Genomic DNA, 25,434 nt, shown 5'->3' with positions numbered 1-25,434 from the left:
AGCAGGCTCCATTCAGGGAGCCCAACATCGGGCTCGATCTCAGGACCCTGGGATCATAACTGGAACTGAAGGCAGATACTTAACTGAGCGACACAAGGCGGCCCTGAATTTGTCAATGGTTTCTTAAATACAACACCAAAAGAAAACAACAAAAAGACTGAACTAAATCAAAGTTAAAAAGATTTGGCCAGGACACCTGGGTGGCTCAGTGGTTGAGTGTCTGCCTTCAGCTCAGGGTGTGATCCTGGGGTCCCACGATCAGGATGGAGTCCCACACTGGGCTCCCCACAGGAACCCTGCTTCTTCTCCTGCCTATGTCTCTGTCTCTGTCTCTCTTGAATAAGTAAAATCTTAAAAAAAAAAAAAAAAAAGAAACAAAAAACACATTTGTGCCAAAGACATTAATAAAGGGAGTAGAAACACAAAACACATTTGCTATCAATTGTAGTCTCTTGGTCTATATGACCTTAATGCCAGTAATACATGCCGTGGCTTTGTAGTGAGTTTTGAAGTCCTAAGTGTGAGTCCTCCGATTTTGTTTTCTAGACCTAGCTTTGGCAATTCAGGATCTCTTACACTTCTACATGAATCTTAGGATGGATATTTCTATTTCTGCCCAAAAGAAAAAAAAAAAAGCTATTGGTATTTTATAGCAACCATGTTGAATCTGTAGATTGCTTTTTGAGTAGTCAATGACATTTTAACACTATTAAGTCTTCCCTGAACGTGGGATAGCTCTCTATTCCGTATCTTTAAATTCTCGCAGCACTTTTTTTTAGTTTTCAGTGTACAAGATCATGTCACTTTGTTGATTAAACTTATTCCTAAGTATTTTATTATTTCTGATGCTACTGCAGGTGGAATTTTCTGATTGTTCTTTGCTAGTATATAAAAATGCAACTGATTTTTGTGTTTGTTTTCTATTCTGACCTTATTTACTTTATGCCACCTCCAAACCTGGGACTAGGGTAAAACAGGCCTAGTGTCAACCTCATGAGTCTTACAGTTTGCCTGCACTGTTTTCATTCCCACTCACCTGAGTGAAAAAAAAAGTGCAGATACTAGTGATGACAAACAGAGGCCTCAGGCTGAATGCCACTGAGATGAGGGAATTTGGCCTAGAGGAGGGAACGCTGAGCCTCAGTTGGATGCTAACTGGCCTTGAAGCCAGTCAACTATGGATTTAGTTCCAAAACCGGGTATGGCAAAGTACATGTTGAGTATGTGGTAAAAGAGGTCTGTAAGTGAGAGCATGATGGATTCTGAATTCTGGCTTCACTTGCTGTAGCCAGAATCTTGCCAGCCTCTTGTAGCACCTTGGTCTTCTGCGTGGATTTCCAGCAAACATTTAATAAGGGGACGCACAAGCATGCTGTGCCTCGCTTGAAAGCACTGGTGCCCACATGAGGGAAAAGGATCCCGAGATAACCATACAGATGTTCTCACCCTCACCGTTTGCTTCCCACTGATCTGAAGAGAGTAAGCAGATAAGTGCACAATAAGTTGATCTGGAGGTATTTATCAACAATAAACTAGGTGGGAAAAGCAAGCTATTTAATATATTGTGTGATCCTATCTTTGTTAACATAGACAGGAGACCTATTTATGTGAGTATATAAACATACAAAGAGGCAAGGGTAAGCTTCTAAGTGATTTCACTTGGAAGTCTGAAGGCTTTTCAGGCATACATTAACATTTATAACTGGTAGATGGAAGCATTCCCAATTTAAAGAGAGCCTTCCAGCAGGTACTGTTTTCCCTAGTGCACCAGGGGCTGGAATATGCCCCAGGGGCCTGGCGTGTTCTTCCTTGCTCTGAGCTGGGGTTTTGGGGGAGAGGGGGCTTTCAGCCTCTACAGTTCCTGCACCTCACATGGTCTCCTCCTCCCTGCAGACTGCAATAAGGTTACTGACCAGTGCCTGTCCTTCTTCAAACGCTGTGGAAATATCTGTCATATTGACCTGAGGTACTGCAAGCAAGTTACCAAGGAAGGCTGTGAGCAGTTCATAGCTGAAATGTCTGTGAGCGTCCAGTTTGGGCAAGTGGAAGAAAAACTCCTGCAGAAGCTGAGTTAGTCCAAGGACAAGTATGTAAATAAGGGGTGGGTGGGGGAGGGGGGCGTGGCTGGGGAGGGGAAACAACTTTACAAAAATTAGGGCTTTTATTTTCAAATTGGAACTTGAAGCGACAGACCACACGATTCCATTTTGCAAGACTTGCAGAGGGAGAAACCATTCTCCCACATGTTCGGGGGATGAGTGAACCGGACACTTCCCTTTGGTCTCTGAATTAGAACTGCACTGCTTTCTGGACCATTTCTAAGGCGGCCTTTACCAAGAAGACATTCCTGCTGGAGAGAAAGATGGACTTTGAAGAAATTCTCTTACTGAAGCATGAGCTTAGAAGTTTTTGTTGGTGGTGGTGTTTTTGTTTTGGACACCTCATTCCTTGCAACTCCAGGGGTTGGTGTCAACATACAGTGGACCACACACCACATCTGCTGCCGTCGTGATATTTTTTGTTTGTTTGGTTTTGTTACATCTTACATTATGCAGAAATATTTTTGTACAAATTGTTTAAAAGTTATTTATGCAAGGTTTGAATGCATACCTGTGTTTTTATTGTTTTGAGATTGCCAACTTCCCTGGTTTCCTTAAGGTAGGAGAGAACTTAACCTGTATTTCATCGACACAAATAATCCATCTACACATGTGCCCAGATATGGCAAAGCAGGTGAAGACCTTCCAATTAAAAGCATGTTTAACTGGAAGCTGAGAGCCTGCTTTGTCCATCAAGAATTACATAAGCATGTGGATATATGTTATAGTCGAAGTAAGACACTCTGCCAAGTTTCCTCTGTATAGAATTTACCCATTTCTCAAAATTTAAAAATCCAGACTTCAGCCTTTGCACTCAGGAGGGTTTTGCGCCAGCATGAGCTCTTATACTCTACACAGATCTAATTTATACAGTGGGTCAAGAAGTAGAATAAATGATCCAACATAGCCTTTCTTTTCCTTTTTTCTCTCCTTTGAAGTGAGTTGAGTTCTCGTTCAAGGTTTATAACATGGCTATTTCCTAGTTGTAAAGTTATGCCTTCATAAGTGCCATTGTTTGTAAGGTGGTGTTTTCCTAGACTTTCCCTGACACGGTTTTACCTTTGTTGAATTTGTATAAACAATTGTACAAAAAAAAAGCACTCTTGGCCTTGGAGAGTTTTTGTTCTAGGAGTGGATTAGAAATTTGAGAAGTCCAGGGATTCCTGGGTGGCGCAGTGGTTTACCGCCTGCCTTTAGCCCAGGGCGCGATCCTGGAGACTCGGGATCGAATCCCACGTCAGGCTCCCAGTGCATGGAGCCTGCTTCTCTCTTTGCCTATGTCTCTGCCTCTCTCTCCTCTCTCTCTCTCTGAGACTATCATAACTAAAAAAATAAAAAATAAAATAAATTTGAGAAGTCCAGAAGCCGTAGTCTCAACATTGGTATAAAGAACTTCTCTTACTCATCAGAGCAATGCAGCGGCCTCATGGTACACGGCGTCCCATCTTCACAGAGCACGGTTACTTAAGGCAGAAGTAGTTAGTGGGAGAGAGTGGTGCCACCCCTCTGGCCATGAGTGGGGATTTGGTACAAACCGCCTCAAGGGGCGAGGCAGCTTACCTGAGTGGGTGCCTCTGACCACAGCTGTATGAAATACCTTCCGTGGTCACTTGGTGTTGCCACTGCCACAGGGGAGCGGGCAGGGGATGTCTGTTTCCTCAACCTCTCCCTGGAGGCGGCTCCTGGAGGCTGCATGCTGCACACGGGAGTCTTGGGCCGGGGCAGCTGGAGGCAGTTGGTTGTGAGGTGATGTCTCCAGCTGGTAGACACAGAAACTGGGGAGAAGTCATTTTAGATCACAGAATTTTAACAATAGGGTACTGCAACCTTATACTCCCATATAGAAAGGACTGCTTTAGTGAAGCTGAAAATGGGAGAAGATAATCCACCTTCCTTTTTTTTTTGCCATGAAATGGTTTTAGATCCTGCCCAGCCAGTCTCATGCATCCTATTAGTTTAAACCCAGAGATCCTTTGACTCAAATTGGAGACATATGCAGCTGTTGTACTCCAGAATTTAACTCAGGAGATACACTTTACAAAGGTAAGATTAGTTTAAAAAAAGAACCCATAAAGATTTTATTAGAGAGCAAGAGCATGAGCCAAAAGGGGGGATCGCAGAGAGGGAGAAGCAGACCTCTCATTGAGCAGGAAGCCTGTTGCAGGGCTCGATCCCAAGACCCCGAGATCACAACCTGAGCTGAAGGCAGATACTTAACTGAATGAGCCATCCAGGGGCCCCAACAACTATGGTTTATTTATAAAAATGCGGCTTACCTTTGTAAGCCTGTTCATCGTGGAGCACCCCCCAGACACCAGCCTGAGCTCTTTGAACTTTCAAATAAGCCTTACCCTGGAGACGCCTGGGTGGCTTAGTGGTTGAGCACCTACCCCTGGCTCAGGGTGTGATCCACGGTCTCGGGATCGAGTCCCACATCGGGCTCCCCGCCTGGAGTGTGCTTCTCCCTCTGCCTACATCTCTGCCTTTCTCTCTTTCATGAATGAATGGATAGAATCTTAAAAAAAAAAAAAAAAAAAAAGCCTTACCCTGATGTCCACTAAAGGCCTCCTCTTCTTTAGGAATTGCTTTAAGGATAACAATGCTCTCCAGGTGAACTCCTGGAGTCAGAGGGCCTTGTTACTCCTGTAACGTTTCCAGGAGTACACAGGTCTGCCAAGAGGAGGCGGAGAGGGCTTCGAGGACCAGGGAGCCAAAGCTACTATAGGGACATGCCTCATATGCAATCCTATGCGACCACTGCAGGACAGTGGCCTGCCTCAAACCTGGAGTGTGGTTGCATAGGAGTTCCCCGTGTGTACTGAACAAACCAGTCAAGGTTATACACCAGTACAGTTTATACACCGACCTGTCATTTTTAAAAATGAGGTGTAGATGAGGCCATCCTGAGCTAAATGCTTGCAGGTAGTTGCTCTGAGTCCATAGACCATAACTGATGAAGCAAAAAAAAGGACCATAAACCAGAGGCTGTCCTTTTTCGATTAGATCACAGCTTCCTAACCCAGAAAAGCTCCATCCAGGCTTCCTCTAGGGAACGGAGGCTTCCAAAGGATAAACACCATGGCACATCCAAAGCATCAGATGCCATCCTTCCATATTGTGAGGATATGAGGATAGGGGTGAGGAACAGCATTGTATTCTACTGTACACCTTCAGAGTCTTACCCATATATTACCTATTCAAAAAATCAAAAGCAGCAGAGCATGCCACTAGAAAATGCACATTGCAGGGGAAATGTCTGCCCTCTTCCAAACCAGTTAGTACCTTTGGTTATTTGGTTATTTTAGTCATCAAGCCTCTCAGGCTAAAAATTTCTTTTGGCTACTCACTAAACCTGGATTAATTCAAAACACTATCTTAAAAAAAAAAAATACACCTTTGAGTTTTTGTTCTCTTGCTAAAAACAAGTATCTGAAACCACTTCTTTAAATCCAAGAAGAAACACCAAACAAGCTGATTGAAGCTGAGACAATGTACAAATAAATCTCAATTTTCTAACTTAAGACAAACCAGCACCTGCTACTCAGCTTCTATTTCAGTGTGTTCACTATCACTTGCTGGCCTGGATTTGAAGACTTCTTGCCACCAAATTAGCAATTTGTGGACAAGATTGCAGTTTTGGAGTTTATAGTCTCACAAGAGGTACAGACAGGGTAAGTGCTCCTAAAGCTTCAGCAGGGATTCGGTTTTATTGCTTCTGCAACAACGACCTGCTCAGGCTGCTTACTGTGAACTGTGGCCAACACCCCTCCCGGGCGCTGTAGGCAAACAGGAGAGGTTACTTGAAATATCCACGAGGCCTGGGTTTGTAGGTTTTGACCCTTAAAACCAGAAGAGGTGGGAAGGCATGCTTTTCTCCACAAGGCAAACTTTCTCTCCTAGTCCAGGGGTGGACTGTCTGCCTCCCTTGCTATAATCATCAGATGTGTGACCAACTTATGGATCCTGAGCACTTAAAAGGCATGTGTGCTACCCACTGTGGAATAAAAAAATAAACTGAACAGGACTCAGTTCAGAAGTTAGGCATTTCTTAAAAACATACCTAACACAGCCTACCGGTGGGAATGAGTCCACAGTTGGGTTTCAACCAAACACCACCCTGGCTGGAATTAGATGTGAAAGAAAAGCAATTTCAGATCATTCATGTCCCAGGAACCATTCTGCATGAGCCCATGTCAGGTTTCTCATTTGCTGGGTGGTAGCAGAAGAGTTAAGAAAACATCAGCGTCAGAGCCAGGTTCACATTCTGACGTTTGCCACTAACTTTTTAAAGTATCAGGTATTATCACTTTTTTTGGTAACAGCTGTATTAAGAAATAGTCACATATGAAATAATCCACCCACTTTGTAAGTAATCTCTACCCCCCAACTTGGGCTCGAACTCAACAACCCTGAGATCAGAATAATATGCTCTTCTGAGACAGCCAAGGGTCTCAGCCACTTTCTAAGACTTCAGACAAGTTCTTTAATTTCCCAGAGGTTCCCCATCTGTGAAGCAAGGCAACAGCAATTTCAGAATGCTGGAGAACTAGCCCTCAGCAAAATACTTGGTCACAATAAACAGCAAATCAATAGTTAAGCTAGTGGTACACATCAGCAGCCAGGAAGGGTGCTGGATCAGATGCAGATACCCATTCATGCTGTACCCAGGTAAATTAGGAACTAAGTAGGACAATGTAAGCAAAAGCATTTTTTAAAATCTAATTTTATTCCTAAAGTTAAATTAGCTAGCGGTAGCACTGAAAATACACTTTCACTATACAAAACAGTGTAAACTTGTTCAACATTAAGAATTTAACACACACACTTCTCTAATGAAAGCAGCTAGATGCAGCCTTTGCTCTAAAAAGCTGTACCTGAACAGAAATGGACATGTTAAGTCTAAGGCCCTGGCAGTTGACTACAGAATGTCAGTTGTTCCCAGTTATGTTTAAACGCAGAAATAGCAACAATGTGGAAACTTACATTCATCAAATAGTAGCATTTAAAATATACATGACTAATAAAGTGAACATTCAGAGGGGCCACTGCTCAGTGTGTACCATGTTGGCCACTTGTGGACAGTGATCTCACCCAAGAGAACAGAAGTTTCAAACATCTGAGTAGTTTAAGTTAAAAATAGGATGAAGGAGAAATAGAGAACAGGATAAATGTTCTCCGGAGAGAGCAGTAGCTGATGCTGTGAGCAGTCTGCCTTCATCAGCAATCAGTGATCACAGATGTGGGATGAAGCCCTGCAGAACCTGGGAAATGGCGTGTCCCCAAGCTGGCAAGCACATGGCACATACCAACATTGCCACAACTTAGGATGAATCTTTCTGTCCCCAGTTAGTAGTGAAAATAATTTTTAAAAATAGTTTCAGGGGATCCCTGGGTGGCTCAGCGGTTTAGTGCCTGCCTTTGGCCCAGGGTGCGATCCTAGAGTCCCGGGATCGAGTCCCACGTCGGGCTCCTGGCATGGAGCCTGCTTCTCCCTCCTCCTGTGTCTCTGCCTCTCTCTCTATCATAAATAAATGAATAAATAAATCTTTAAAAAAAAAAAAGTTTCAGCCTTTGAACAGGAAGTTTCCAGGCACTCCTGTATATTGAAATGTCTGGGATCGAGCTTGGGGGCGAGTGTCCTGTCGGGAAGAACCTGGGCTTCAGGACTTGAACACGTGCACGGCGCGCACCACATACTGCCGGCAGATGGGACACTCACTCATGCGCTTGCCACACTTGGTGCAGGTGACCATGTGCCCGCACTCAAGCAGGACACAGTCAATGACAGCATCCATGCAGATACGGCACAAGCGATCATCTTCCTCATCCTGCAGCTGCAGTCGCTCGCCATCTGAAAGGCAACAGAGAGCTGGGGCTGTGGACACAGTGCTGCCTGATCGCGGGGGGGTGGGGGGGGTGCCCAGCAGTCATCTGGAGAGACCATGGCAGGCCCCAGATAAACCCGGTATCGTGAAAGAAATAATCCAGCTTCTCTGCACTTCCATTCCCTCCACTAGCAATGGCAGTAGTAATAATGCCTATACCTTGTAGAGTTTTGTGAATACATGAGAAATGCTTAGCTTAGGGCCAGGTATGAAGTGCCCACAAATATTAGCTACTTAGTTCTATTTTATAGCTGTAATTCAAAGTTCTTGTGAGAAGAACAGATTACTACTTTAAGTGAAAATAAAGAGACCTAAGGTTGTCTCTATACACGGGCCTCATAGAATATGACTGGAATTTCCCACCCAACTGTGTGGCCTTGGGAAAAGTCAGTCTCCAGAGCTTCATCTCAGTAGGAAGAACTTTATTTCCACACTGATAGAAAAGTTCTGAAGAGTCATACATCAAGTAGCCTGTACTTGGGGGAAAAACAGTTGAAATCTAACTGCAAACAGACCGGCTATCCTGGCTCTGAGACCCACCCAGATTTAGGTTCTGAGAAAATCTAAGCTCTGAATAAGAAAGGTGGTGAATGAGTTTAAAAGTTCACCTCAGCCTGAGATTTGGCCCCAGAGCTAAAGATACTGAGGCTTCCTTTTCTTTAGGGGGATCTACAGGGGATCGATGGGAATATATCACGATTATAGTTAGAAAGAACAGGAATTCACTATTGAAGGGCCAGTAGTCTCTGGATTTAAGAGAATAATGCCATTTCAAAAGATTCTTGTAAACCAGGGGAAGAAAGGATTCATGGGATAAGACAATTGATGAGCCAGTGGAGAAGACCCTAGAGGGCTCTTGAGTAAATCAGAGTCTAGGCTTTGATCCCCTCCCCTGCATGGAAGTTTCCTTCCAACAGTCACAAGTTCTGAGCATAAAGCAGAGGAGCCAGGGTTTATCAAGGCTATTAGGTAAGGCTATAGAGGTGAATATCTCAATCTAAGTGACTGAAGACAATCAAAGTAGGGAAGATTCCAACTGTACTCATTTTGAGTATTCCACAAGTCTGGAGGTTGAACCAGGGAGAGAGTAAGCAGTGAGGTAACTGAAAAAGGCACTTTGGTAAATGTGTATGTCATGGCCTCCTCTACCATAAACTCCCGGAGGGTGGGAATGGCTATGCATGACCAGCGCGCACTGTACACGCTTGGCATTTACACTTATTAAATAAATGGATTTCTCCCCTCACTACCAGAACGCCATTTCCCAGCCACAGCCTGGGACCTCTGAAGGCTCTGAGGCTTAAGATTCTTGTATCTACCCTTGTGGCCTCATCTTAGGAAATAGGTATGCCAAAATACTTCCCGCATATTCAGGCATAAAGCTGTTTACCAATAATTGCTGCATTATAACCAGATTGAAGGGGAAAAAAAAACAAACCTCACGATGATAAAAGTTAGTGGGAAGATTGTTTAGATAGGAACATATTTGTCAGTCTAAACACCACTGAAATTTTCTTTCTTGCCTATAAATGCTCTATGGCTTGGCCCTGTTACCAACTAAGGATTTCTGCTCCATGCCTCATCAATAAATAGTTTCGGAATTCTTAACTTCAGCTTTTCCCAACTTCTAGAGAAACCTAATACTCGATGCTAAGAACTACTTAACATCTTGGCTCTAGGTAATTTTTTTTTTTTTTTTTTTTTTTTTTGTAGTTAGGATTTAAAAGCTACAATTGAGATAACCAAAGTATTGGCCTGCCAGGTTAGTGAGAAAACATGCATTTTTATAGAGACAAGGGAGTGCATTAGAGTTCTAACAAATTATGGCAAAGAAAACCAGACTCAACAAATGACCTAACTCACTTGCAATGGTGGTCTCAGAGCCAACATCACATAATAAACTTACTAATTAACAAGTTCATACCTCTAATTCACTCAATAAAAGGATACATAGTTTTGTGAAAAATTTTGACCTCATTGTGATAGAAACAACCCAATTTTTATTTATTTATTTTTTTTTATTTTTTTTTTAACAACCCAATTTTTAAAAGACTAAAGACGGATAGTATGGGGGAAGAAAGAAAAAGGAAACCTACATGACTTTTGGTTTTCTTCATTCTCTTTGTATAACCGGTTTACTTTCTCTACCAGCTCCCATTTTTCACAACAGCCAGAATAGTTGACAAAATTCCGAGCCAGGATTTCCTTCAGCTGGCGCACGCTCATTCCTTCCACATCTTCTAGGCTTGATAGGTCAGATAGTGAAGCTCTTACTCGCTTCTCAGAGAGGCCAGGAGTCTGCAATCACAGAGGGCTTCCATTAGGTCTGTTCGTGCAAAGGCAGACCTCTCAGAGCAAGGGAAACTGCATGTTCCCCTCGTCCTCTAGTCACTATGAGCCTTGGATATTCTTCCCAGACTTCTAATCATTTTTTTTTAAGATTTTATTTATTTATTCACGGAGAGACACAGAGAGAAAGGCAGAGACACAGGCAGAGGGAGAAGCAGGCTCCCCAAGGGGAGCCTGATGCAGGACTTGATCCCAGAAACCTGGGATCACGCCCTGAGCTAAAGGCAGGCACTCAGCCACTGAGCCGCCCAGGCATCTTTCATCAGTTCTTGAAGTGTTTTCTATATTATGCTACATTCAAACCAGGAGAAACATCCAGCACTAATCTAGTGAAAGTCCACATAGGCACTCTCCCTGCCTGCCAGGTTGACATGTTAAGGGAATTTTATAGGAGCACTCACCTGTTCCTCCAAGTTTTCTTCATCATCATCATCCTCATCATCTTCGTCATCATCTTCATCATCCTCCTCTTCTGTGTTGGCTGAAGCTATTTCACTTTGTACCTACACACATAATTGATCTGATTAGGTCAGGAATCATATTTTCCTAACAGTATCAACTCTGTCAATATTGAACCCTGGAGAAAACCCTTCCATAGATCTTCCCCAAGAATGTCCCTAGTACCTGGCATACTCCACAATGAATTTGGATCTGGAGTGCTGCCGCCCCTCTCAAAGAGCTGGGCCCCCCATGATTTCATAAACTTACCTTTCCTAAAGTTATCTCAAAAGCCAAATTCCTATGTGTGGGTGAATTTATAACATCTAACCAGAGTATTAACTCCCTGAGAAGGTCCCATCATGAAATGTCAAAGCCACAGCTGTCAATGCATGCAACTACCCTGCCTCATCATCAAAGGACCTGTGTAAGGCTGGTCTAACTGGAGCCTCTAAGATACAGATAGAAGCTAAAAGCTCTAAGTTCAGTCCAAGCGTCACAGGCAATTGATTTGAAAGACACCAATCCTACTACATCATACTTAGACATTCTGATTCTCAAGAACGCTTTCTAGACTTCTTCATTGACGGCTAATGCTAGCTCTAGTTTTTAGAAACTCAACAATCAGAGTTACTCTTTAGGAAGAACAGAAAGACCTTTGAAGATCTTCGACTTGGGTTATGTACCTTCTTTCACGTCTTTCTCTTCAGACTCTACTTTGACCATAGCTCTCTATAAGAGTCTAGGTCAGTTCCCAATTTCAAATATTCCACCCCACTGGTTCACAAGCAACACACTGCAGTATCCAAAGACCCACATGTTCCAAGAGGGGTCATATACCCAAAAGTGGCACAAAAGGCAGATGTATCTTGTGTTTGCATCATTGTTATATCAGCTTTCATTTGGGAAAAGAGTAACTCCTAGGTTGGACTTCTTTAATTTATGACTAGAAGGCAACTAGACCAGATTTCCCTCTGCTTTTAACTGCTTCAGTGAAGAGAATTAAATGTGGAGAGAACTCCTCAAAACAATCTATTCAGCATTTCAGAATCATTCACCTATACAAACTGATTTATTACAAGCTTTTGAATGTTATTCAATCAGGATGCCCAAGGACCACTGAGACAATATTGTGCCCCGGCATTTCTTTAAAATTAGTAATCATATTCTTTGATTAATTCAGATGGCTTTTTCCCATTTTATTGTAGCAAGGCAATTGGACATTAGGGTAACTTACACTATTGTGCCCATGGTCACTGACAAATAATCTTGCAAATATTTACACACTACTTTTTACAGTCATTAATTCAATAGTATTTACCTTAAAGGAAACTGAAGTAACTAGAGTCAAGAGACTAATGGGCTTCAGACAGTTGACTTTGTGGCTACCCTGCACCCAGGCTCAGAGACTCACAGCAAGAGAGCCTACATGCACAGAATTCAGCAGCGTTTGGAACCTCTACTCCCATTGGGGGTCATGAAGCCCTAAAGGCCCCATGATATATGGCCAACAAGAGGTGCCAGGCCCTTGGTGTAATTATACCCTCATACCTGTGCCAGAACTCCAGATCCCAAGATCTGGTCTCCACCCATAAAGTCTCCCTGAAATGAAGACACGGTAGCAGAAGGGGCTGTATGGTTTGAAAAAAATGAATGTGCAAAAAAGCTAGAACTCTGGGATCGTGAGGAATTCAGGCTGCTTGTGTCCAGGTCATCCTCAGAGCCCAGCCCATGGTGGCAGAGTACTAAATCTACCAAGTCTTCTTTCTCTCGACAGGTATCAATTGGGATGTTTCGAAGAATGAGATATTGCCGGAGATCCTTGACTTTTAGTCGCATTAACTGAGGGCGCTGAAAGGCCGTCTCTTGTAATAAGTGACATGTGGAACATCTACGGAGATTTTCTTGTAAGACTGAACAAACGGAGCAAAAATCCTTCTTGCAGTCGCAACATACATGCTAAAGAAACAGCAAGAAAAGAAGCAGTTAATGATAGCCAGATATAAGCATGCGTTTTCTTTCTACCTTGTATTAAAATTCAATTTTAGTTCTTATGAAGTCTCCCATGGCACCCAACTACCTCACGGCCATGCTTGTGTTTCAAAAGCCATGAAAATCAAAACACTCACTACTGAGGCAGTTTGGATTCACAGAAGTTCAATATAGCCCTTTAAGAAAAACATACACTCTTGTGTTAATGAATTAAAACCTTTCCACCCCTTGATACAAACATGTAATTAGAACAGAGATGAGTTGAACCACATGGAGCAGAAAGCACAACCACAAACTCTTCCTACTCTTTCCCTACGTGAACAATTTCCCCATTTAAAGAGAAGTTGGGGGGAGTGGGCTGGGGAGAACACAGAGAAAGAGGTAATTCACCTCTCAAGGTCATTCAAATTGAATAGAAGATCTCTCTCTTGTGGTAATCTGTACCTTACCGAGCCTTAATCACACTCAAAGCCACTGCACTAGCAAAGCTTAAAGTAGACATGAAGATGTGGTCCTTTCTGCTTGCTGCATTGTTCTCACAAGCTAACACCTTGCTCCTGACATATTTCAGATGACTAAACTGATGATGATCAAAGACTGTGAGATGGCCTTACAATATGATGGCACTCAGAAAAAATGACTTTGTCTTCGAGAAAATAACAGCCAAAATGTTTTATGCTGAATCTCTACACAGTTATCTTATACTAATTTTTTCAATTAAGAATGTGGGTAGGGATGATACATTTTTTGAAACTTGAGATCAGTTATAGTAAATTATCTCTGATCAAAACTGTAGACTAATTAAATCTCTTACCTCTACAACATAAGCATAATGAGGTAGAATCAAAGTATACAGAGCTCAGAAGGCAAGATCCCTGAGCAATATGAGAACAACAACTTGTCAGAAAACTTGAGCAGTAATACGGTCCCTTCAACTGAGTACTTTTCTAAATGGGAAATGGTTAATAAGAATTGTGGGTAATTTTAATAAAAAATGATTCATTAGCATTAACATATAATCAAGAAATGTGTCCTTTGTATATAACATTTCATCCAACTCACCTTCTTTCTAAAGACTGAAAAGGAAAGTCCACAGGCTTTGCAAACTATATTAGGCCCTTCCATTGGTACTGATGGGTAAGTGGAAAAATCAGAATTTGGTGCAAATCTGAATGGACCGGTACCTCCTGCAAATCCTGACTGCTGGCCCCTGACAGCTCCAGTTCCCATGACTTCATTCAGCAGCCCACAGCATGAAGCCCACATAGACGTGGCACCCGCCTGGAAAGAACACAGGTAAAGACCATAGTTTAAAGCTGAGTGGAGGGGATCCCTGAGTGGCTCAGCGGGTTTAGTGCCTGTCTTCAGCCTGGGGCGCGGTCCTGGAGTCCCAGGATCGATTCCCACGTCAGGCTCCCTGCATGGAGTCTGCTTCTCCCTCTGCCTGTGTCTCTGCCTCTCTCGCTGTGTCTCTCATGATTAAATAAATAAAATCTTAAATAAATAAATAAACAAACAAACAAACAATAAAATAAAGCTGAGTGGAACCTGTGCTCTCTGGGAATCTCAAGGAACACCATTCTGTAGATATACATTTGCCCTAAATAACTTTGAGATTATTCCTTTAACTGAGGTATAATTAATGTAGAATGAATTTTAGGTGTACAATTCAATATATTCTATTCAATATATTCAATATATACTACCAAGATATCACAAGTCTAGCTACCATCCATCATTCAACTGAGCCCCTCCACCCATTTCACCTACCCTCTTAGTAACCAGCAAGCTGTTCTAAGAGTTTATTCATTTTTAAATTCCACATATAAGTAACATCATATAGTATTATCTGTCTTTCTTTGCCTGATTTCTTTCACTTAGCATAATTCTCTCACAATCCATCTGTGTTGTTACAAATGGCAAATCTTCCTTCTTTTTGATGGCTGGGTAGTAGTCCATTGTATGGACCTATCACCTCTTTATCCATTCATCTACTAATGGACACTTAGATTATTTTCAGATCTTCATTATTATGAATAATGCTGCAGTGAACAGGGGAGGGAGGCATAGAACTTTTTTTTTTTTGTGGGTTTTTTTTTTTTTTTGGCATAGAACTTTTTGAATTAGTGTTTTCATATTCTTCAAATACCTAGAAGTAGAATAGCTGAATTATGGTAGTTCTATTTTTTATTTTTCAAGAACTCTCCATATTGTTTTCCACAGTGGCTGCACTAATTGACATTCCCACCAATGGTTCTCTTTGCTCTTTGCTTGCTAACACGTATTGTCTTTTTTATGATAGCCATTCTAATAGATATGGGAGGTTATCTCACTGTGGTTTTGAGAGATTATTCTTTGAAGCATCAAAATTTTAAGCTCTGGAAAGATAAATTTTTGATATTTTCAAAGAATATTTGGCAATGGGGAAACCATGACATCGTTAAACAAAAGTAAACGATACAGTTATGAACCCAATTTTGTTTAAAAAAAAAAAATCCACAAGGCAGCCCAGGTGGCTCAGTGATTTAGTGCCACCTTCGGCCCAGGTTGTGATCCTGGAGACCCAGGATCGAGTCCCACGTTGGGCTGCCCAAGCTATAGGTTTTTAATGTATCTTATATAAATTTGAGTTTTTCTCTACTTTCCAAGCTCTTCAGAAACAAATACATTACTGTGACATTAAAAAAATATATTTTTAAAAGGCAGTGATTGTGATCCTGTCTTTTCAAACTGAAAATACTAAACAGAGGCACCTGGGTGGCTTAGTGGTTGAGCATAAGCCTTTGGCTCAGGTTATGATCCCGGGGTCCCAGGATCGAGTCCCACATCAAGCTCCCCGTAGGGAGCCTGCTTCTCCCTCTGCCTAGGTCTCTGCCTCTCTGTCTCTCTCATGAATAAAATCTTAAAACAAAAAGGACTTAAAAAAACACTAAACTATTTCTGATGACTGGATAACCACCACAATCTTCTAGGGCATAAGGGCTATTTGTCACTCCACTAAATGGCCTGAAATTAATGTACTGCCTTTTGTTTTTTTTTTCCTCTGGTCTCTTCCCTGTGAGGCACCACTGCTCACATTATACTCACCTCCAACAACCTCCTTCTTACTGCAGACACAGAAACCTGATAACCAAGCTTGTCAGACTTGTATGTGAAAATATATTTTCAATGAGGACTCGGTACTTTCCCATGCAAAAATATAAAAGCTATAGCACTTGGAATCAAAAACTTTTACCCCTTGTCCTAATTCTTAAGCACATTCTAGACTGTAGATAATTTAATAGGTAATAAGAGTCCAGGTAGGTGAGATGTGATTAGTTAAAATGGCAACATAGTTCCATATTTTATTATCTAACTCTAGCAAACACTATTTGTCCAATAAGCTCTTTAAAAAAAGTTTTAAAAAAATAAAATAAAAAAGTTTTTTTAAAACAACTTTAAAAGGCTATTTAGAATACTATAGAATAATCATGCTATTCTTGCTACTTCCCACACATAATATGCTATTTAAATACAGGGAAAGGAGAAGGTAAAAGCAATAAGAAACCACAATACACAGTTCAAACAGTCTCAAGTATCAGGATCATTGACTTGAGTATTAAATAGCTGCACACCCTATAATTCTAGAGAAACAGTGATGCCTTTAAAAGTCAAGTTAAATTGTAATTAATAGTTCATATCTTTAAATAAATATATACCTCAGAACTCTGGAGCCATGATATGTTTAAACATAAAAGCATGAAAATCTAGATGAAGTTAATTTAAAGTGAGTGTTCTTTTTTGTGGTGAGCACAGCATAATATATAGATGTGTCAAGTCATTATGTTGTACATCTGAAGCTAAGGTAACATTGTATGTTAACTACAATAAATTTTTTTAATAAATTTTTTAAAAAGGATTCTTTTAGCAAAAGATTCATCCTCAGTGCTTTAAACAATGACCTAGGGATCCCTGGGTGGCACAGCGGTTTAGCGCCTGCCTTTGGCCCAGGGCGCGATCCTGGAGACCCAGGATCGAATCCCACATCGGGCTCCTGGTGCATGGAGCCTGCTTCTCCCTCTGCTTGTGTCTCTGCCTCTCTCTCTCTCTGTGTGACTATCATAAATAAAAATTAAAAAAAATAAAATAAATTTATAAAAAAAAATAAAATAAAATAAACAATGACCTATTGGGGGGCCAGACTCAGTCAGTGGAACACATGACTCTGGATCTCAGGGTCATAAATTCGAGCCCCACATTAGGCTAGAGATTACTTTAAAACAAAGAGACACTTGAGTGGCTCAGTGGTTGAGTATCTGCCTTCGGCTCAGGGCATGATCCTGGAGTCTTGGGATCGAGTCTGAAGCATCAGAATTTTTTTTAAGATTTTGTATTTTTTTAAAGTAATCTCTACCCCTAACAAGGGGCTCGAACTCATGACCCAGAGTCCAAGAGTTACATGCTCCACCAATTGAGCCAGGCAGGTGCCCCCAGAATTTTTTTAAAGTTCCTCCACGTGGGGATCCCTGGGTGGCTCTGTGGTTTGGTGCCTGCCTTCGGCCCAGGGCATAATCCTGGAGTCCCAGGATCCAGTCCCATATCAGGCTCCCCACATGGAGCCTGCTTCTCCCTCTGCCTGTGTCTCTGCCTCTCTCTCTCTCTCTCTCTCTGTGACTATCATAAATAAAAATTAAAAAAAAAAATCTTAAAAAAAAAAGTTCCCCCACGTGATCTGAATTACAGTGGAGGATAAAAGGTTAACAATTCCTCAGTTTAGGTGCTCTCTTCTTCCTGCCTACACAGTTTTAGCTGGAAAACCACTCTCAGCAGAGCGCTGATGAGAAGAGGCTGTGGTTACTTCTAAAGCTTGTGCCTCTTGAGTTCCAGGACCAAGACTTCAGCCAAACACTCCTCACAACCTGTCGACAATTTTTCCCCAAAGGAGTAGGACATGTATCTAGTGTTTCCTCTCCCTCTGTGGTCTGCCCTAATCCCTCCAGAAAGGCTCAGCTGAGTTTTTTAACAATCTCGTCTGAATCTTAAATTAGTTCCTTTCCACATACCGGCCTGGAACTTTTGCTGAAATTGGTACCTGCCTTCATTTTTACTTTGTTCCCTCATTTTATTTACTCTTTGCTTTCTGGCCCCGACTTTTTATTTAAGTTATTCCTCTGTATGTCTTGTGTGAAATCTCCAATACTAGGAGGAAGACAGTGATTTCTGGGTTAAAGACAGTCATTGTTCAAACTAATTTTGTCCTTCTTCACCTCCAAGTTGAAGAATCACTCAGAAGATGAATCTCAGGATGCCTGGGTGGCTCGGCAATTGAGCGTCTGCCTTTGGCTCAGGGCATGATCCCGGAGTTCCAGGATTGAGTCCCACATCAGGCTCCCTGCATGAAGCCTGCTTCTCCCTCTGCCTATGTTTCTGCTTCTGTCTCTCATGAATAAGTAAATAAATAAATCTTAAAAAAAAAAAAGGATAATTCTCCCAGGCCTGATTAGACTCCCATTTCCTTGCCTCCCCTTTTGTATGTTTCATCTTCCAGCACTTTCCCATTAAGTCCACATTTCCTAAATTTTTTTCTGCATGTCCCCTCAGGGCACAGGCATCCCTACCTCAAACCATCACCTTTACATTCACCTAATAATGCCTGAAGTGTCCTATACCAATCTTTCCCCTCTCAACTGTCCACATTTTGTTGCTACTTGATATAACAGTCCCAATTTTCAAGTGGTAGAATCTATAAAAGCAATTAGGGAACTGTTTCAGAAAGCACTGTCCCAACAGTTTACTGAATGTGGGCTGTTGAAGGGGAGAGTCCTTGGAGAACAAGCATGCCAACCAATCCTCTGAGCTTTTGACTCTGCCTCTATTTCCTTGAAGTCTAGTTACCGTATCTCATAAGGTAATAGCCAAAAAGTCTTTCCCCTTTGCATTCTTTCCTTTAAAAGCTTTAAATTTAGGGATCCCTGGGTGGCTTGGCAGTTAAGCGCCTGCCTTCGGCCCGGGGCATGATTCTGGAGTCCTGGGATCGAGTCCCACGTCGCGATCCCTGCATGGAGCCTGCTTCTCCCTCTGCCTGTGTCTCTGCCCCCCTCTCTCTGTGTCTCTCATGAATAAATAAATAAAATCTTTAAAAAGAAAAAGCTATAAATTTAGAGACCCAGGTTCATGTTCTGTCTTCCCCACCCTTTAAGATCTTCCACTAGTTTAAGCAGCCTGCATTCCCTTACCTTTTATTCACTCACTGTTCGTTCACCTTTTGGTAGTAAGACTGAAGCATATTTTCCAAACTAATTCATTGCCTCCTAGATTTTCTGAGCAAACCTAACTCCTAGACAGTACACAAGGTACAGCCCTTTGGCTTTTAAATTTGTAGTAAATTGAGTTGTTGCTCTGTCCCGATATCATAAAGGTGTGCTCTTTATGCAAGGGTCACCATCTTGTGTTAAAAAAACAAAAACAAAAACAAAAAACTATCCTTCCATGAAGGAGGCCAAAGTCTGAATCTTTGAAAACTATAGCTATGATCTGGGTTTACGTGACTAACAATTCTAAAGGCTACTTGGGATCATGACTGAGAGCAGGACTCTACAGGCTAAACCACATGAATCCAAGAGGTTGGAAGGAACAATCTGTAAAGATGGCTACATTTCCTAACTTGACCATAAATGTAGTTAAATAATGGAGAGTAACTAAATAAGGCAACTATCTACCCATGCATGGCACAAAACTAACTTAGGGAATTCAGGTGTGATTGCAGTTTATTTTTTACCCACCAATGACTAGTGAAAATAAATGATTTTCATAATGATCTAATCTCTTTCCTATGTGCCTCCTGAGGCCAAAATTGCTCCTGAATAGTCATGTGACATCACCTGCCCGGCTTATACTAGCTAAGGTATCACATTAAAAACATACATGGCCTGTGGTAAAAAATAAAATTCTAAAGCCTCCTGTCTGGACTAGCTCAGACATCTAGATCTCCTTATGTTATTCTGGTATCCAATGCCAGTTCTTAGGTTTTTTCCAAAGCCAGTGCACCAAGACTTTAGGGGAACAGTAACTATCTTTTTTCCACTCCCAGTTTAGAATTAAGAAATAATACAAACAGTAAATGTTTGCTTTTTTACTTATACCAGTCGGAAAGCATGCCTTTAGCTCTATAGCCCATTGGTCTTAATAACAGACCATTAGCAAAGACGACCTATAGCGGCTTACCACCTAGTTGACCAAAATGCTATCACCCATAGGAAGACAGATCTGGAAAGGTCCCAGAAAGTACTGTTTTGGCTCCTGTGCTAAAACTCACCAACATAAAAGCTCTTCTTTCTATGGTAGCATGAAGACTGAAAGTATTTGTCCTATATTGTTCCCTACTAGAGGATGATTTAGAAAGTCTCTCCCCTCTGTAGGAATATAAAGGAGGGAAGGGGAGTGTATTCACAAACCTGAACAATTTGCATGCGAGTGGGACTGAGTTTCCACTGCTGTGACATTTATTTCCATGATACACCAGCAATTTTACAAGCACTCTCTCAGATTCCTCAGTCAGATTCATACAATATAAGTCCATTCTGAATCACCGTTTCAGTCAACAAAAGCAAGAAAAAATATGTTGTTTCTTTGTGAGCAATAGCAGTGTTCATTCTGGCACAGAGCCAGGGTTTATTTTCCTTTTTTACAGATTTTATTATTTTTTTATTCATGAGAGACAGAGAGAGAAAGGCAGAGACATAGCGACATAGGCAGAGGGAGAAGCAGGCTACTCACAAGAAGCCCGTTGCCAGGACTGAACCCCGGATCCAGGGTTGGGGGGGTGTTTAACATTCTTTTAGATTCCCTGGGGAGCAAACAATTCCAAAGTGCTCAATTAAAAAGTTTGCTACAAACTTTGAATCCTATTCTAAACCACATCAAGATGTGATCACTTTTAATGATCCCACAAAATATTATAGTAACCAGGCAAACTAGAATGAGTAATAAGAAAAGCCATGCTGGTTTCCACAAAAATTAAATGACAGTCAATGAGAAAGTTGATGGATTCGCAAACAGCAGGGAATAACCATATTCTAAATCATTTGTTTTGTTTGTTTTTAAGTAAGTTCCACACCCAACATGGGGTCTGAACTCAAGACTCTGAGGTAAGAGTTGCATGCTCTACCAACTGAGTCAGGTAGGTGCCCCTATACAATTTCCTTTGATTAAAATAGGAAAAAAAGAGGGATCCCTGGGTGGCGCAGCGGTTTAGCGCCTGCCTTTGGCCCAGGGCGTGATCCTGGAGACCCGGGATCGAGTCCCACGTCGGGCTCCCGGTGCATGGAGCCTGCTTCTCCCTCTGCCTATGTCTCTGCCCCTCTCTCTCTCTCTCTCTCTCTCTCTCTCTGTGTGTGTGTGTGACTATCATAAATAAATAAAAATTAAAAAAAAAATAAAATAGGTAAAGAGCAATAATAAATAATGCCACCTCATAAGAGTTGCCTGCCGTAACTCTAAATTAAATATAATACTTTAAATTTGGATAAACCTCCAAATTTCAAATTCCAGAATATTAATTTTCTTGGATGTTGTATGAAGCTAAGACCAGGCAGGAATTCATTTCTTTCACTAATGAAAGTTTCCTTGGAGTATTCACTCACCACAGGTGTTATTTTCAACTCCAAACAACTTTGTTTGCTAAAACTCAATGTCCTTGTGTTAAACAACATGAAAAGGTGTTTCAAAACTTAGCACCACTGATAAAAGAATGAGTTTATAGTTTATTTATAGTTTTTTTTAAAGATTTTATTTATTTATTCATTCATAGAGATGCAGAGAGAGAGAGAGTAGCAGAGACACAGGCAGAGGGAGAAGCAGGCTCCCTCCATGCAGAGAGCCCAACGTGGGACTCGAGCCAGGGTCCCCAGGATCACGCCCTGGGCTGCAGGCGGCGCTAAACCGCTGCGCCACCGGGGCTGTCCGAGTTTATAGTTTAAATTTCAATTAGGTTGAACTTTCCTACAAAATTTAGGACTAGCACAAGAAACAAAGCAAAGCAGAAGAAACAGTTGAGATGATTATCAAAAATCTTTAACCTATTTAAAGCCACTTGAGGAGCATGTGCTCCTTAAAATGTGAAAGCATTTCTTATTCAAACTGCTGCTTCAACTGAAATAAAATTTCCGAGAAACTCTACCTTTTAAATTACCAAATAATCAGACTGTATACCACAAAGGAGGAAATTCTACATCCTAAATTCTTTCTCTCATACTATTTGGACACTAAGCAGACTGCAAAAACAGATGATCTTAAAAATATTTATTTTTAGGCAAGAAATTTCACCAAATTGATAGATATTTACAGTAAGGTGTTCTGGAGATCATAGATATTACCTTACTCATATTTGGATTTTGTTTTTTTTTTTTAATAGTATACTTGATCCTTAGCATCACTCCTCCATTCTTCAGAGAAGGGAAAAAACAAAAAGGTGGGGCGCCTCGGTGGCTCAGCAGATTAAGCAGATAAGGGTTAAGCAACTGCCTTCCAGCTCAGGTCAGGATCCCAAGGTCCTGAAATAGAGCCCTGCAAAGGGGCTTCCTGCTCAGTGGGGAGCCTGCTTCTCCCTTTCCCTCTGCCATTCCTCCTGCTTGAACTCTGATGAGCGCTCTCTGGCAAATAAAAAAATAAAATCTTAAAAAAATGAAAAGGAAATTATATCCAACAGATTACTTTCTCCTTAATTTCTCATTTTGAGCTTGAAAAAATGAGCATGATTTGTACAACCAGGGGTGAGATCAACATAAAATGGAAAAACAGTAAGGAGGATTAAATAAAATTAATACAGGACACCAAATTGGATTTTTAAATCCCTTAGAGGGAATTATTTAGGTGCTACTCTAAGGTTAAACAGTTACCTGAATCTTTGAGAGGAAACACTTCAAAACATCAGCTTCTAAACAAACAAGTTAAAGGAAGAAAGTAAATACCCGGGACACCTGGGTGGCTCAGCGGTTGAGCGCCTGCCTTTGGCTCAGGGCGTGATCCTGGAGCTCCAGGATCAAAGTCCCCACATCAGGTTCCCTGCATGGGACCTGCTTCTCCCTCTGCCTATGTCTCTCATGAATAATTTTTTAAAAATTTTTAAAAAGAAAGTAAATACCCATTCCCTACATACTAAAATCAGCTACTCCTGGGTTTGAGCAAAGATGTAATTTTCCGATTGTTAACTCTCAAAAGTTATTTTAATCCCATGGAAGGAAGTACTTGGTTCAATGAATATTCACATTAGAATTCCATGGCATCAAGAATCACTGACTCTGGGCAGCATGGATGGCTCAGCGAATTGAGCGTCTGCCTTTGGCTCAGGGCGTGATCCTGGAGTTCCAAGACCAGAGTCCCACGTCAGGCTCCCTGCATGAAGCCTGATTCTCCCTCTGCCTGTGTCTGCCTCTCTCTGTCTCTCATAAATAAATAAAATCTTAAAACAAAAAATCACTGACCCTGCCCAGAAATCTACAGGTGAGCATAATCCAAAATTAATTTCAATTTTAAAGTTAAATAATAAATAGCCCAAATCCTGTATTTCATGAATCTACTTTCCACAAAAACATAAATGAAAAGCAGCTATCAAAAAAAAAAAAAAAGAAGAAAGAAAGAAAAAGAAAAAGAAAAAAGAAAAAGAAAAAGCAGCTATCTTCCTAACACAGTCCTCTTGTACAGACTGATGTCCATTTAGGTCCATCTGTTTGCTTCATAAAATATGTATCTTTTCTACATCTTCAACTACCATTAAACTTTCTAAAATGTCTACTCAGGGCCCCTGGGTGGCTCAGCTGGTTAAGCGCTGCCTTTGGCTCAGGTCAAGATCCCATGGTCCTGAGATGGAGCCATGAGTTGTTGGGCTCCCTGCTCAGAGAAGCCTGCTTTGCCCTCTGCCCCTCCCTGTCCCACTTGTGCTCTCTCTCAAATAACTACTTAAAAAAGAAAGTCAACTCAGAAACCAGTTTCTTCCACTTAAATTGATTTTAAAGAACTTAAAAATTTCAATCCTGGACCCATCCCTACTTCTCTCCTACATCTAGTTCACTGATGGGTCACAAATTTAATACTACTCAAGATACCGACTTTCTTTGAGGCCATATATATGTATATATACATACATATATATACGTATGTCTACGTGTGTATATGTGTATATACATATATATGTGTATATATATGCTTTATTTCTGAATCTTAACATAGCAAGATGATGTTTTCAGGAAAGCTAGTTTTAGATATTTTAATATTTAATATCTTCATACTTTAACACACAGTTCAAAAAGTTACCTATTTCCAAAACTCTTGTTTCCGGAGGCCAGAAATACCCTTCTTTCCTCCTGAGCGATTTGTTTTTGATACCTTACGTTACATTCTGCTTTGTAATGTGGTTACCTGAGAATATTTTTTCTTTTGATTGGTAAACTCCTAAAAGGTAGAATTGCAATTTCAATTACTCCAACTCAGCAAGTCTCCCTCTTTACTAACCCATAGGAGACGTTCAAGAAAATAACTGTGGAGTTTCTCTAGCCACTTGACACTATCAATTTTCCACGGCAAATTTTTGGGAGCTTTGTGAAGGTATAGATTTAAGCTAACAGTTCACTTTTACTTCCCTTAGCCACAACAAGCACGCTTCTCCATAGGGATTGATGAAATCGTCTAGGTCTGAAAGAGTAACAATCACCTTATGACTCACCCCACTTGGTCTGAATTCAGCATATGAATCAACACATGAACTGACTGTTGTACACAGAGCTCTTTAGAACTCTCAGACATCAAGTTGAGAAAACCAGCCCCAAAAGTAGGCCAGAATCAACCCTCCCCCCTTTTCTTAAACTTCTCAGTCACTGATGCTCCCACGCTCTCGCACCCACCTTGAAGAATTCAAGCTGTCAAATTACTTGCTGCGTACCTAGTGGCGACGGAGACACATCTAGTTTGCTAGCGCTCTAGGTCACGGCCCCAATGATAAGCTTAGGAAGAAATCCTTCAGAAGGGTGGGATCCCCGCCCCGAGGCATTTCCTAACCTGTTAGCCTAGCCCCAGCCTCACGACTTCCCGCACTACTCCTTTTCCCTCCGTTCTGCAGTCTCTGTCCTGCGACAGTCCCAGAGTGTTCCCGACATCTGGGTTAGTTCAAGGACTCGGGGCGGGAGGGGTCACGCTGTGGGCAAAAGGCACCGAGGGCTGAAGCGGGAGCTAGGGGGTCCGCCTCAGGCCCCCGAGGAAGCGGACAGGGCTAGGAGCAAAGACGGGCCCACCACGCTTAAAGGCGGTGCGTGTGTGTGTGTGGGGGGCGCCCGGCTTCTCCCCCCCGCCTTCCCCCAAGCTCGCTGAAGGGTGGGCTGTGGGAGATGGAGAGGTCCCCGATCCCAGGATCTCCGCTCTGGGCCGGTTAGGGCCCGGACGCCGGCCCGGGACGTCCCTCAGCGGAGCTTTCCGAGGTGCCGGCGGGGTGAACCGCTGAGGCCAAAGGAAGGCACTTCAGGCGCCCCGGCCAGTTAGGAGAAGCGAAGAGGAACTGCCCGGCCCCACTGGCCCCTCACCTTCATGGCCGCGACCGCCGCGTCTCGGTCGGCTCTGCCGGGGAACTAAGCACCATACCAGCCCTCCGTACAGCCGCCCTCCTGCCTTCTAGGCGGCGACTACGGCGCCTCTTGTGGTGACCG

At 42.0% G+C, this 25,434-nt stretch overlaps 2 protein-coding genes across 8 annotated transcripts in view; one reads left to right on the top strand and one right to left on the bottom strand.

The window, feature by feature from the left end:
* The window catches only part of KDM2B (lysine demethylase 2B), a 120,065-nt gene extending 117,458 nt beyond the window's left edge, over positions 1-2,607 (top strand). For all 5 annotated transcript variants that reach the window (XM_055323419.1, XM_055323416.1, XM_055323418.1 and 2 more), the window contains one exon: positions 1,894-2,607. In XM_055323419.1, the coding sequence (XP_055179394.1) occupies positions 1,894-2,075 (182 nt within the window). In that variant the 3' untranslated portion in view covers positions 2,076-2,607. The remainder of the gene's footprint in view (positions 1-1,893) is intronic.
* On the bottom strand, positions 2,168-25,434 carry RNF34 (ring finger protein 34). 3 transcript variants are annotated; one of them, XM_055323422.1, is made up of 8 exons: positions 25,312-25,434; positions 13,826-14,044; positions 12,323-12,730; positions 10,735-10,836; positions 10,081-10,282; positions 7,819-7,950; positions 3,660-3,874; positions 2,168-2,350 (listed from the first exon to the last, which is right to left on the bottom strand). In XM_055323422.1, the coding sequence occupies exons 1-8, from the start codon at positions 25,315-25,317 to the stop codon at positions 2,168-2,170; spliced, it is 1,467 nt and encodes a 488-aa protein (XP_055179397.1). In that variant the 5' UTR covers positions 25,318-25,434. The 3 variants fall into 3 exon arrangements, with proteins under 3 accessions (XP_055179397.1, XP_055179398.1, XP_055179399.1); XM_055323423.1 differs by lacking the exon at positions 25,312-25,434 and having other exon boundaries at positions 13,948-14,044; XM_055323424.1 differs by lacking the exons at positions 2,168-2,350; positions 3,660-3,874 and having other exon boundaries at positions 6,805-7,950.

This window comes from Nyctereutes procyonoides, unplaced genomic scaffold, assembly GCF_905146905.1.
Source record: "Nyctereutes procyonoides isolate TBG_1078 unplaced genomic scaffold, NYPRO_anot_genome, whole genome shotgun sequence".
Lineage (NCBI taxonomy): Eukaryota > Metazoa > Chordata > Mammalia > Carnivora > Canidae > Nyctereutes > Nyctereutes procyonoides.
Note: the sequence above shows the minus strand (reverse complement) of the source record. Positions and strands in the feature narration are given on the sequence as shown.